Raw genomic sequence first — 14,948 nt, 5'->3', positions numbered from 1 at the left:
TTCATCCATCAAGAAGGGACACCTTTTTCTAGTTCTCAAAAAGGTACCATGTGAGCTTGCTTTGACCCTGCCTATCCCAGTAGATCAGACCATTCTGTTGTCTGAGAGGATGAGCTGTCCCTGCTCCTGTTCAAGACTGCCCACCCACCGTACCACGCCTCTGGCTTCTCCTTGGGCCAATTCCATCAGTTGCTATTGTTCTCTCCTGATTTCTAACCTCTCTGAGGGCTCTTGAGCTTCAGTCCATGGGCATGCTTGGTTCTCTCCCAACCTTGAAAACAAAATCCTCCCTTGGCCCAGTGTGGTCTTTGTAGTGACCATCAGGTTTTCTCCTCCTTCTCTTGCATTTTCTACCTTCTCTTGCATTTTCTACCTTCTCATTACCCATCCACACCTCAGCAGACCACCTGCTGGTTTCTTCCTCCACCTTGCCACCAAGGCTGCTCTCATCAGGGCCATCAATGACCTCCTAACTGCCAAGCCCAATGGGAGTTTTTGGTTCTTATCTCACTGGATCACTTTTGCTGCATTTGTTATTCTCTCTCTTTGTTGAAACTTTCTACTTCTTTGGTTTCCATGACACTACCCTCTCCTGGGCCTCCAGACACCTCTGAACCTTTCTTCTGATTCTCCTTCACACACTCTTCTTCCTCCACCCAATCTTTAAATGCTGGCATCCTCTAGTATTCTACCCCGAGTCTCCCTCACTCTCCCTGGTGACTTCATCTGCACTCATGGTTTCAAGTACCATCTGCTCCTAGGAGCAAAGTGGTCAAGGACCAGATATACTATCATATGGTCTGTAGTGTAGTCAGTACAGATCTCTACCTTTTGTTGACACAAATCTCTATCTCCATCCGTCCTCTTGCTCCACAGCATCAGAGTCATCTCTTTAGCTGCTTGCTGGACACTTGCTTCTGAAAAAAGTCTCTGTTGCACCTTGTCTGAAAGTGATCTCAGCATCTTACATCCAAACCTGGTGGCAGCATTATCTGTCCAATCTAGAAGCCTGAAATTGGCTTTGGTCCTTCTCTCCCTCCCTCTCTGCTCACAACCAATCACAAAGCCCTTTCAGTGTTAGATCTGAGCCCTGATCTCCCTCTCTCCACCTCATCTCTGTATGAGTCATGAGTATTGAATGAGCAAATGTATTCACTGCCTGGCTCATCATAAGCACTCCATGGCTGTTAGCAATGAAGACAGTTAGTGTTCTTTACTGCCTTTGCCTTTGTTGAGATGTTCTTCATCTCTTGTTTGTAAGGACACACTTTTCGCTCTGCTTCCAGTCTTAGTCCCTTCAGATCTATTTTCTAGGGAGCGTTCAGAGTTTCCTTTCTAAAATGAAAATTCATTGTGCCAACCTCTTGCTTAAAAACCCATCGCCTGTAGATTAAAGTTCCACCCTCTTGACCTGGCGTCCAAGGCTACTGTGATCTGGCCCCTCCCTCCCTCTCAAGCCTCATCTCTTGCCATCTTCCTGTCTCAAACCTAATACTCCAGCAACACGGAACTGCACACTCTGTGTCGCTTCAAACCTCCAAGCCCTAGTTGTTTGCCCATGTTGCTTCCTCCACCTGCAATCCCCTTTCCTGTCCCACCTGCCTCACCCCTATTTATTTTAAAACTCAGACCAAAACACTCTGGCAAGTAAAGCTGGTTTAGATGCTTCCTACTTTGTGTTCATAGAATGTACCATGTACATCTCTATCTGGCCTTATCACATTATAGTCTAAGTATCTGTTCATAAAGATATCTCGCATTTGATGATGAGCTTCAGAACAGAAACTATTTGATTCATCTATCATTGTATCCCCAGAGCCAACCACAGCACCTGGCACATAGAAAATGCCCAATAAATAAACACCCTGATACATGAACAGCACTGTGTAGTGTGTGTGCCTGGGGAAGGATACAGAGATAAGCAGGCTCAAATATTGGGGTGATGTGCAGCTATGACCCTTCTCTCTAGGGTAGGGGATACTGTCACTCTACCCTGCACCCCAAGCGGGTAGGGCATGGGGGGAGATAGAGCATTTGAGCTCTGCTGTGTGGCTGGAAATGTGGCGGGGAAGGGGTTGGGGGGGCTGTTGGGAGTGGCAACTAAGTCTCTGGGATAAGAGGCTGGGACTTGTTCTGTGGTGAGCCTGGTGGTCCAGCCACTTGTGACTTTATCCCTGACATTTGCGTAAGTACCTTTAGTTGTCACTGAGACTGTGCACGTTTCCATCTGAGGGTTCTTTCTCTGTGTATTTTATATTTCTTCAAATGTCAATTCTCTGCACATCCCCTTGGACCAACCGTCGAGTGAATTGAGAAATGGGAGAACCGGGCTTTTAGAGATACACACTTCCCATCGTTTTTCCCACTCTCTTGATCTGAAATCCCTTCACCTTTCCACCTGATTCAAAACTCTCCCCCTTCAAAGTTGTATTACTTACCAGGCCATTTTGGGCAACGTAAGTGGGAAGGCCGCTCACTAAAGCCCAATGGTCCGGAGGTGGATTCCTGTAAAGGCCAAAGACAGTGGTAACTTCTTTTTTTGAAACTAGATTTTTAAAATTAATTAATTAATTAATTAATTTATTGGCTGCATTGGGTCTTTGTCGCTGTGCATGGGCTTTCTCTAGTTGCGGCAAGGGGGGCCACTCCCCGCTGCGGTGCAAGGGCCTCTCAGTGCGATGGCTTCTCCTGCTGCGGAGCACAGGCTCTAGGCGCACAGGCTTCAGTAGTTATGGCTCACGGGCTCCAGAGTGCAGGCTCAGTAGTTGTGGCGCATGGCCCAGCTGCTCCGCGGCATGTGGGATCGTCTCAGACCAGGGCTCGAACCCGTGTCCCCTGCACTGGCAGGCGGATTCGCAACCACTGCGCCACCAGGGAATCCCCCAGTGGTAACTTCTGATGTAGGGACAGTTGGACTAAAAACTTGAAACTGGATCTTACCCTCCCTCTTCTCTCTGGTGGCTCCAAGCACCCACTTAGTATACCAGACCAAGCCCCAAATCTTAGCTAAGCATCTTAATGTCCAATTGTAGACACTGAGAAAAAAGCGATAAATCGGTTTTATTAATTTCACACTGAGTTTGACTCCCTAAGAAAAGAGACAAAATTCATCCAACAGATTGTTATTGGCTGCTGAGCAAAAACAGATGCCGTCATTTCCCTCCATTTAGTACTTACATACAGAGAGTTAGCTTAATATCATGTAGAGTGAGGGAAACCCATCTAGGATGAGCTCCTACCACATACAAGCACTAAGCTCGAAGCACAAGCACTAAGCTCTAAGCACTAAGCACTAAGCTAGGTGCTTTACATACTTATTTATCCCACGCAGCAATATCACAATTTTGGGTATTATTTTTACTTGTTTATTGAAAAAAATATATACACACATGGAAAAATGCATTAAAAACTTCATCAGTTGTTTGAAAGTGAACTCCTATGAAATTATACCTGGCACTTCCCTGGTGGCGCGGCGGTTAAGAATCCGCCTGCCGATGCAGGGGACACAGATTCAAGCCCTGGTCCAGGAAGATCCCACATGCCGCGGAGCAACTAAGCCCGTGCGCCACAACTACTGAGTCCGTGTGCTGCAACTACTGAAGCCCACGCACCTAGAACCCATGCTCCGCAACAAGAGAAGCCACCGCAATGAGAAGCCCACGCACAGCAGGGAGGAGTAGCCCCCGCTCGCTGCAACTAGAGAAAAGCCCGTGTGCAGCAACAAAAACCCAGTGCAGCCAAGAATAAATAAATAAATTTATAAAAAAAAAACAAAACAAGAAAGAACAACCGTGTCGGTACCTTGGAAATCCCTGACCTGACCCCCCGCCACTCACAACCTTCTCCCAAACCCCAAACGTAACCATTGTCCCAATGTTATGATTCTTGCTTTTCTGTGGCCTGTTTTCCTGTAGCCTGTTTCACCTGTCTTAGGTAGAATCAATGTGCATGCATTATTTCATTGGACTTCGTTTTCATGTTGCTGTAATTCATTTGTTTGATTGACTTCAACCGTTTTCCCTGGTAAGGTTGCATATAATTTACGCATTCAACTGTTGATGGACATTTCCCTCAGTGCAAGGCTAATATGAGCATTGCTGCTTCCAGCACTCTGGTGTATATGTGCATTCAATTCCATGTGCTAGTTCTAGGAGTAGAAATCCTGGGTCATAAGATGTGCATGTCTTCAACTTTACTAGACCAAACTGTTTTCTAAAGTGATCATGCCAATTAATACTTCCATCAGCAGTATATTAGAGCTTCCTTTACTCCACGTCTCTGTCAATACTTAGTATTTTCAGACATTAAAAGAAAAATTGCTTTTAGAAGATTAAGGAAGTTCTCCTCTATGGAGATAATTACGTCATGTTTCTCTTAACGTGGCAGATTGTATTTATTCATTTTTCTAATGTTAGCCCTGCATTCCTGGAATATACCCAATTGGGTCATGATGTATAATCCTTTTTAGTTATTATTTGCTAAAATTTTATTTAGCATATTTGCATCTATGTTCACAAGTGAGCTTGGTCTGAATTTTCTTTTTTCATACAGTCTTTGTTGAGTTTTGGTGTCAAGTTTATGCTAGCCACTTCTTTTTCTAGTCTCCTGGATAATTTGTATGAGAATTGCATTATTTCTTCCTTAAATATTTAGTAGAACTCACCCCTGAAGGCATCTGGGCCTGGAATGTCTTTGTGGGAAGGTTTTAATGTATTTTATTGTTATAAGACTATTGTGGTGTTCTATTTCTTTGTGATTCATATTTAGTAGGTTTTATTTTTGCAGGAATTTGCCTCTTTCATCTAGATTTAAAATATTTTGGGCATAATATCCTCTTACTATCTTGTTAATTTCTGTGTCTTTGTGGTTATCCCCCTTTTCCTTCCTGATACAGCTCATTTGATTTTCTATTTTTCTTGCTCAGTCTTGCCAGAAATTCATCAATTTTGTTAATCTCTCCAAGAAACCAGCTTTTGGCATTTGTTCATTATTCTGTTAATATTTCATTAATTTCTGGGCTTATCTTTATTCTTTTGGGGAGGGTTTATTTATCTGCTTGTTTGCTGTTAGTTTCTTGAGATGATGTGATGGATAGCTACTGTCTACCCTCCAGATCCGCTCTCCAACCTGCTCCTCCGTGTCCCAGGAGGCCGGTCTGTGTGGACTCCATCAATAGGGTGCCTGGCCTTCCAGCTTCTGATTGAATTTAGCCCAAATGAGGAGACCTGGCCAAAACTAGAGGCAGGTAGAACAGTTAGGTCAGGCTATTTATTTCCCTGGCAGGGTTGCTCTGGGTTTGCAGCGTCTCTTGACTGAAAGGCAACACTTCTCTCAAGATGCCCTGCTCTACATGACACTTTCTCCGTCCAGGTTCTAGAAATTTCCTATGGGCCCAGGAATGCTTACAACAACCTCACTACTAGCATATTCTCTTTCAGTTTCCTTCATTCCACCCACACCTCTATAATTCATCCCTTTATAAGTAAAGCCTCCTTGAATTACCCTAATTTGAATGTGACGCCTATTATCTGCTAGGACCCCGACTGATACAAGTGGGTACAGAGTTTATTACTTTATATTGTATTCTTTTCTCATGTGAATATTTAAGACTGTAAATTTTCACCTTAAGCATGATTTCTGCATCACACTGGTTTTGATATGTAATATTTTCATTCTTTCAGAATATGTCATAATTTCCATTGATTTCTTCTTTTACCCATAGGTTTTCGTTGCTGCGTGCGGGCTTTCTCTAGTTGTGGTGAGCAGGGGTTACTCTTCTTGCAGTGTGCGGGCTTCTCATTGCGGTGGCTTCTCTTGTTGCGGAGCACGGGCTCTAGGCACATGGGCTTCAGTAGTTGTGGCCCGTGGGCTCTAGAGCACAGGTTCAGTATTTGTGCACACAGGCTTAATTGCTCCGCGGCATGTGGGATCTTCCCCGACCAGGGTTCGAACCTGTGTTCCCTGTACTAGCAGGCGGATTCCTAACCACTGCGCCACCAGGGAAGTCCCTCTAATAATGCACCTTGAGACCTATTTTTATCTGATAGTCACATAGTTACATCAGTTTTCTTTTGATTATCATTTGCAAGGCATATCTTTTGTTCATTCTTTTACTTTCATTCTATCTGCATTCTTATCTTTTAGATAGCTCTCTTGTAAATAGGATATATGGTATTTCTTTACGTATATCTCAGAACTCATCAGTTCTTACAAGAACTGGTTGTTATTTTCTTTCTTTTTTTTTTGGCCGTGCTATGTGGCCTGCAGGATCTTAGCTCCCCTACCAGGGATGGAACCCATGCCCCCTACAGTGGAAGCGTGGAGTCGTAACCACTGGATGGCCAGGGAATTCCCAAGAACCGTTTCTTATATGCAAGTGAGAAAGATAATATTCTGCCAATTAATCTGTAATGCAGTGCTTTTTGAACTTATAATTATTACTCTATGAATATCAACAGAGCTCTTTTAGCATTTAGGTATAGATTTTTATCATACTTCATACCTTTTTCCTGGCTTTTTGTGCCATTCAAAGGCACTTTTTGTTTCCGTGCTGCATCATAGTATAATCTCTTTAAGTTACTTCTAAGAATTTATATTAAATTCAATGTGGATACAGCCACACTGTAGAAGGCAGCAAGGTGGATGTTATCAGAGGCTAGAAGGGTGTGATACTTGGTGAGGAGTGGTGAGACATTGGGGAGAACTGTGATCTGTGATAACTCAGCATACAGACAATGAGTTTGATAAACTGGCACCTCTAGAGAAGTGGTTAGAAAACAGAATGGTGGCAGAGTATGCAGTTGACAAGGAAAAAAAAAGAAAAAGAAAGAGACGAGTTTAGGAAAGACTCAGTCTTCATGCAAACAGGACTGAATGGAGAGAACCCAGAAACTCAGGAACCTGAAGCAGTCTCTTATACCCAACCAGTAAAAGATGAACCAGAGAACTGAGTGATCTGAGTGACAGGATTATCAAAATTGTTTGGCAACAATTGTGGCCTCTCACAACCACTATTTAAGGATTAAGGTGACCTGCTATAAATCCCTTCATTTGGACCAGAAAAGAGACCAAAGGTGAGGCTCTCCCACAGAGTCTGATCACAGCCTCACGGAGTCTGCAGTTCAGTTGGGAAAGAGAGCCAAGCCTCAGACAAAACTGTGGGGTGGCTCTTGGTACCCACAGAGGATTCACATAGGTAACAAGGCAGCTAAGTTTTGGAGAGTGCTCTACTGATCAAAAAGTACAAGCTGATACTAAAAACGTTCTTGACTGTTGAAATCTTAAAATGGCCTTTGAGCCTCTGCCACCTGCAGGTAGGTTGGAGGCCTCACCCTCTGGGAGTTCTTGCCTTTTCATTATCCTCCTAGGTCATATAAGAAGACATTAGAGACTAAGCTTTCTGGGACTTCCTTGGTGGTCCAGTGGGTAAGACTATGCGCTCCCAATGCAGGGGCCCCGGGTTTGATCCCTGGTCAGGGAACTAGATTCCGCATGCATGCCACAACTAAGAGTTCGAATGCTGCAGCTAAAGATCCTGCGTGGCACAGCTAAGACCTGCGGCAGCCTAAATAAGTAAAAAAATATTTTTTAAAAAAAGAGAGAGAGAATAAGCATTCCTTGGGGGCTGAGTCACTTTCTTTGCCAACTTCCTGCCTTTGCCTTACCCTCTGCATTAGGCCCCAGATGTGCCTCCATAGAAAATCATTGAAAAGCCGCGATCGCACGCCATGGCCTCATTCTATAGAGAGGCCCAAACCGGCCACTTATTTATTTATTTCTTAATAAATTTATTTATTTATTTTTGGCTGCTTTGGGTCTTTGTTGCTGTGTTCAGGCTTTCTGTTGTTGCTATGAGCAGGGGCTACTCTTCATTGCGGTGCGCAGGCTTCTCATTGTGTGGCTTCTCTTGCTGCGGAGCATGGGTTCTAGGCATGCAGGCTTCAGCAGTTGTTGGCATGTGGGCTCAATTGTTGTGACTCGTGGGCTCTAGGGCACAGGCTCAGTAGTTGTGGCACACGGGCTTAGTTGCTCCGTGGCATGTGGGATCTTCCCAGGCCAGGGCTCACACCCATGTCCCCTGTACTGGCAGGTGGATTCTTAACCACTGCACCACCAGGGAAGTCCCCAGGCCACTTATTGACACTGGACTTGGGACTTGAACTCACAGCACCTGAGTCAGAATCCAGCCTCATTTTCCAAACTGCATGGTCTTTCCACCCTTCCACACCACCTCCTTACTGCTCTCCCTGCCTCGAACAGAGTGTGCGGCCTTCTTGGGTTTGGTTAGTGTCGATCTTGGAATGAGTATCTTCTGGACACTGATAATGTGCCTGCAATTCTACATGTTTTGAGAAGAGACTTACGGGATGACTTTGATGTCTTCTTTGCCATGCAGGATATAGTCAATGACCTTGTAAAAGTTGATTTCCTAGGCAAAAGAGAGAGTCTGAGACAGTGCTTCAGCAGGAGTGTGTTCTTGAAAAAGGCTTTGTTCTTTACCCTGTGCCCTGTGGTTTTCCAGAAGCACCAGCCTGACCTTCTAAGGGCGTGTCCCGGTGCCCCTGGAGCTCACTGTCCTCAGCTGACTCTCAGGGTTCAGTGTGCTCCTCCTTGGAACCAGCCCACAGTGGCCAGGCAGGGGCTGGGATCTGGGGCTGGGAAGAGACATAGGAAGTGTTCCAAGGGAATCTGGGGGTTCAATACAAGGAAAAAGAGAGAAAGATTGCTGGTGGAGTCTAGTGAGAGAGGGAGGTGGAAGGAGGCTTCTGTCCCTTTTAGCATCATCATCAACCCAGCCATCTTCCATGTGGGGTCAGCTCCATGGTCACGGCCCCCTTTCTCCTTCACTCCTCCACTCAGCTGCTCTTTGCTGCGTCAGCTCTTGCAGACTTGCCTTCCCAATCATCCCTCATGCTTCCCAACTCACATTCCACCTCTTCCATCCCTCCCACCTCCTTACACCATTAAAACCCCCTATTCTCTGTTCAATTCCATGACTTCCTAACATGGGGTTGGATACTGGCAGGTGGTTCCTTTTCCCTAGCTCTCCAGGGAAAAATCCATTACCTTATTGGAACGTGATGGGCAGGTTAGTAATAATCATTTTACAAATAGGAAAACTGAGACCCAGAGAGAGGAAAGGACTCATTTATAGTAAGACAGTAAGCCGGGACCAGAACCTTGGCCCCTGACTCCTGTGCTCAGAGCTCTTTCTACTGTCACTTAAGGTTAACAGCTTAAAATAGTGTTTTCCTCTCTGTAGCACTCTCACCTAGAAAGGGGGCTACTCAAAGTGTGGTCCCTGGACTGGTACCAGGCTGCAAAGTATTTGTTACTATTCCATGTTGAGATAAAAACAGAAATTGACAGTCAGTGTTTAGAAACTTTTACAGCAATTTGACTGAGTTAGGTTAGGTCTGTTGAAACTGATAATTTTAAAAAGAGAAGTTTTGTATGTCTTTTAAAATTTTTACTTTTTGCATAATAGATTTTTATCATATCTTGAAAAGTATCAGTCCAAGATAAATTGGAAATTAAAAAAAAATTGTTCCTCTACTACAGGTTATTTTGAGAAATATTGCCCTAGAGATTTAAATGTTGATACCTGGGCCCCATCAAGGCCTCTTGACTCAGAACCTCCACAAAGGGAAATTCCTCATCTAGTCAAGGGTGTCTAGTTGACGGGCAGTCGTGACCTTCTTCAGGCTCACGAGGGAGAGAGAGGCTCTGCTCCTCAACGCCCACCCTTGGAAGCAGCTACAGTGATTGAACCCTTCTAGAGCAGCTCCCATGGCATCGGCTGCTCCAGGGTAGGTATGAGCTCCCTGCAGTAGGAAGCATCCAAGGGAAGACCAGGTGAACCCCACAGCACGATGAAATGGAGTTAGGGATAGAGCTAAAGTGCAAAGACTCAGGCTGTGGTCTTGGTTCCACTATGTGTCCTTTCTGGGCCTCAGTTTCCCCAGCTGTAAAATCGGTGGTGTTTGTTTTTTGTTGGTGTCAAGTAGCAGAACGCTTTTCCCTAACAAAGCATGGGCCCTAATCCTATGAAGCAGAGGAAAGTAATGCCGCCCTAATGGAAGCAGAGTTGGGTACATGGAGATCCCGCATCTCTCCTGGTTTTCCCTCACTCCCTGTCCTGTCCTCCTCTGCCCCCATTCACCCCTGGCCCAGGCAGCCACTGTGGGAGCCTTGGGTTCTAAAGATAATCTGGGAATTTAAAAAACTGAATTAGGGAATCCCTAAAGCTCCTTCCAGCTATGATTCTAAGACTATGGTTGGAGAGTTAGCATAGATAGTCTCTCATAGATTAAAATGCACATATTCTTTGACCCAGTAATTCTACATATGCTAATAAATCCTATCGATATATTCCCAAATGTAGGTAACAGCATTGTTTTCCCCATCTAGGGCTCTCAACCAGACTGCTTTAAAAAGTCTGGAGATAGCTGATATCTATCACTTGGAGATGGTTAAGCAAACTGAGTTCCTGCGCATAGTGGATACTTTGCACGTCTCCAGAGCGAATAGCTGTATCTGTGCTGATAGGGAAAGATGACAAAACATACTCAAGTGGGAAAAGTAAGGCACAAAATAGAATCATCACACTTGTCAAGGGTGGTGGTGGTGGAATGTGTGTGTGTGTGTGTGTGTGTGTGTATACACACACACACACACACACACACACACACACACACACCCAGGAATGTCCATGGACGTTTGGGAAAGGTAGACCGCTCACAGTGGCACAGTGGCTGCCTCAGGGCAGGCTGGATTTCTGTGCTGTGCTCTTTTGTATGGTGTGAGCTGTTCTCTGTGCTCACGTATTACTTTTTCAATAAATATAAATACATTGTGGTAAGAACATTTTAAAACAGTGAGGTCATATCCTATGGGCGGTTCTAGAAATCAAAGGTGGCCCTGTTATCTGCTGGGACTTTGGTAGAGCTGTTTCCTTCTGGGAGGGGGAGATGGCCTTCTTGCTTCAGGGCCATCTGTCCTTGGGCCTGGGCTGTTCACTGCTCTCCCAGGGAAGCTGCTGGCTCCCCGGTCCTGGTAAACTGCCCTACCCAGGGGTCTCCATGAGATTCTTTTAGAAAGGTGAGAAATGGACTTTTTTTCTTTTAAACCCACAGGAGAATCAATTTTGCTTTCACAGAAAGCAACAAAAAGTTCAGTGTGCTTTAGGTAAACAGAACTTTTTCCACACACTGTAGCTCAGCCAAGTTGCTTTCAAGGCCATATTCACGTAGGAATTCACCAGCCTTCGGAAAGTCAAAACCAAGCCATCAATGAGTGCCTTTGTCACTTTGCACCTAAGCAGCTGACGCTGTAACACAGGGTCTTTGAAAGAGCCACATACAGCGAGAGCCAAATCATCATGCATGGAAATATACCAGTTTTAAAAGAAGTGCTATTTTTTTTTCCCCATGAAGTCTACTTAGCTTTTTTCATAATTAAAAAACACACACAACGCTTTATTTTTAAGAGGAGATGAAGTGAGGTGTAGTTGCATTGGGGGAACTTCAGAACCAAGATTTGGGGAGGTTAATTGGTCAAAATCCAGATGAAGATTGTATTTCTAACGTGAATGTGGCAGATAAAGTGTGAGAGTGATGTTAGTAGGCAAAGGGATAAGTTAGAGCCTGATAGCTCTCTGGCTGTCCTGGAATTGGAGATGACCTCTGACCTCAGGGCTCAACTCAGAGAGCTGAATATTAAAGCAGCCCGGGAAACTGAAGTTAATTGAAGTTGGTGGTGTCTGAAAGCTATGGTGATCTCTATTCTATATAGTTCCTAGAATTCTAAATTTTAGGAACAAGTCCAGCTCATATGTGAATTAGATGAAAAGCTCTGTAGTAACATCTCAGCTATGCCAACACAAAAAGCTGTACTTAAAAAGGAAAAACGTCCCCAGATAGTTTTCTGACAGCAGCACATGATGTAAGCCTTGAAGACTCAGTCTTCCCAAATGAAATCATGGAATTGTGTGGGCAAAAGAGTAGTTTGAAACTGGACAGTGCCAGGTTATAAAGGTCATTTTGGGTAAAGCAGAACAGACAGTTTAGATTCCAAGGTTGAAATCTTTTCTGGTGTGTATATGAAGCTTACAGGCCATGGTGTTAATTCTAAATCCCTAGAGTTTGAATTAAGATTAAATAAAGTCTGTCACACACACACACACACACACACACACACACACACACACACGGACACGGACAGACATACACATGCTGTCCTTTATCTTTATTTTGGGTAGGGTTAGTGTTGGCTGGGGGGAATCAGGCCTCCTAGCAGAAATTGACATACCATTTCAGACAGGCTGGAAGGTTTTGTGGAAAGAACGCTGGACTAAAACTCAATTCAGGACACGACTCTGCTGCTTACCTATTGTATGTGGCCTCAGCTAAAGTCATTCTGTCATTCTACAGGTTCTATACGCCATTTGAGTGCCAGGTCTGTTTACCCTGCTGCATCTTTACATCCCCACACATTTCATTTCAGCTTCTCTAAAGTGTTTGTGCCTCATCTTTAAAATGTAGCAATAGTAGGAAACCAGAGGTTGCAAACTGAAGTGCCAAGAGAGACCTGATAGAAACATAGATGAGAGGAGGAGGCCAGGGGTGTACAAGAGGGAGTCGGGGGCACTGTGCAAACTAGAGAGTTCAGGCCACACATTGCAAGGAGGCGGCCGCTACTCAGCTCCAATCAAATTTACCCTGCAGAACTGTGGGTCCAGTTTTGACTGATCTGCCACCTTTTGAAAAGAAACTGAGAATCTAGATGTTTATCAGAAATACCTTGATTTTTAAGTGCTAAGCTGCCAATTCAAAACTGTTTTAAAGTGAAAACAAAGAAAAACTAAAAAAACGTATGTAGCCAAACACATTTACCTATTGGCTGGAATTGACCTTCTGGCTATCAATTTGTACATTTTAGATTAGATTTTAAGGTTATTTGTAGCTTTAATTGTCTACAGTTTTCCTGCTGGGTGGATCCTTGAGCAGGTTGCTTGATCTTTCTGGAGTTCTTCCCTCATCTATGGAATGAGAATATTTATTCCTCCTTTGTCAGTCCCACCGGGTTATTGTGAAACTCCAGTGAGATATTAAAATACCTTGCAAATTACAGGGCTTGAGCAATTGTGAGGAGTTATCATAATTTCAAGGGAGACAACCCAACCCAGAGAAGATAAATACTGAAGTGGTAAAGACACTTCAGCAGGGCCTACAGTGCCTTACTCGTTTGCATTTCATTAAACATTTGCTCATATTGGACGGGCTAGAGAGAGACCTACCCTTCCATCTGGAGTCCTGGGACCAGAGTAGGGTGGAGCCTCACCCATCAGGACTGGCCACACGTCAAAAAATTCCTAGGAATGAGAAAAACAATAATTATGTGTCTTGAAAGTAGATCAGAAAAAGATTAAGAAAAGAAGACTACCTGTATGAGTCATCTATCACTGAAATCTGGAAGATGGGTAGAGCTCAGTGAAACCAAAGGTTGGAAGGGCTACAAGATTCACTAGAGTTGGAGAATGTCAATCATGTCTGTGCTTTGAGATGTATCAATATCATCAGAACTGGATCTGTCTAGGGACTTCCCTGGTGGTGCAGTGGTTAAGAATCCGCCTGCCAATGCAGGGGACACAGGTTCGATCCCTGGTCTGGGAAGATCCCACATGCTGTGGAGCAACTAAGCCCCTGCACCAGAACTACTGAGCCTGCTCTCTAGAGCCCGCGAGCCACAACTACTGAAGCCCATGCGCCTAGAGCCCGTGCTCCACAACAAGAGAAGCCACTGCGATGAGAAGCTAACGCACTGCAGCAAAGAGTAGCCCCCACTCGCTGCAACTAGAGAAAGCCTGCACGCAGCAACAAAGATCTAACGCAGCCAAAAAATAAATAAAAATTAAAAAAAAAAAGAAGAACTGGATCTATCTAATCAATAACCAAGAAATGGGAGTTAGGTTGGAGCACCCTCATACTCCCTGTGCTGTGGGACATGAGAGGGAAAATGGGGACTCTATGGCTAAGAAATTTACCTTAAGTATTAATACATGCTAAACATGTGAGCAAACAGTTAGCTGCAACAATGTTTCTTGCAGTATCATTTATAGCAGTGAAAAATCAGAAAAAACCTAAGTGTCCAATAGGAGGGGACTTATTAAATCAATTATGGTACGTCTAGTAACAGTGATGTTACAGTTGTGTAGGTATTGATTTAAAAGATATCCATGATACACTGATGAGTAAAAAATGAGAGGTGACAAAAATAGATAAATCATGTGACCCCAGTGTTTATATAGAAAATGCTGTCAAAGAATTCACAACAAAGCATTAACAACTGGTTTTCTCTGGGGGATTGGAATGAGATTATACTTTATTTAGCAATTATTCCCTAATAAAATTTAGGGCTTTTGTAATAGGGAAAAAAATTTTTTTCCCGATAAGAAAGAAAGGACAAACAATGGTTCCAAATATGGATGGATAGACCCATATCTGGGCTCCAATAGGAAAGGATGACACCTGTAAGACAACTAGCAGAGACAGGGGCAGAGAGAGGAGAGAAAAGGGTTGGCAAAGGCTCTGCATGGTCACACAGTCCCAGGAGAAGAAACTGGGAAGCCATGCAGGCGCTCCCTTGCTACTTCTCCGCTGGTTTTCCTACCGCACATACAGCTGCACAGCTTGTGTTGGGTCAAATCTGGGCCTGGCGGAGGAGGCCTCTGTCCTCCAGTGCCTCTCTGTTCATTTATCTGCTGGTATTTAGGGACCGTGATCACTAGCTCTGGGTTATTGTGGGCAGAATGCTTCTTGACCTCTCTCTCTTGTTTGAACATGTTTGTCATGGTGGTTTGTTCTAATATCATCCAGGGGGCAAGCAGAAGGGACTCCACATGAAATTCAGATTTCACATCCTCACCCTTCTGCCCAGTTGGGCTCTTC

At 44.3% G+C, this 14,948-nt stretch overlaps 1 protein-coding gene across 2 annotated transcripts in view; it reads right to left on the bottom strand.

Moving 5' to 3' along the window:
- The window catches only part of PDE6A (phosphodiesterase 6A), a gene marked incomplete at both ends in the record, with an annotated part of 73,232 nt that overhangs the window by 34,564 nt on the left and 23,720 nt on the right, over positions 1-14,948 (bottom strand). For both annotated transcript variants that reach the window (XM_082837269.1, XM_082837270.1), the window contains 3 exons: positions 2,439-2,505; positions 8,364-8,428; positions 13,298-13,372. In XM_082837269.1, the coding sequence (XP_082693395.1) occupies positions 2,439-2,505; positions 8,364-8,428; positions 13,298-13,372 (207 nt within the window). The remainder of the gene's footprint in view (positions 1-2,438; positions 2,506-8,363; positions 8,429-13,297; positions 13,373-14,948) is intronic.

Source organism: Leucopleurus acutus, assembly GCF_964270905.1.
Source record: "Leucopleurus acutus genome assembly, chromosome: 3".
Classification (NCBI taxonomy): domain Eukaryota; kingdom Metazoa; phylum Chordata; class Mammalia; order Artiodactyla; family Delphinidae; genus Leucopleurus; species Leucopleurus acutus.
This window is presented reverse-complemented; position numbering and strand designations above follow the sequence as displayed.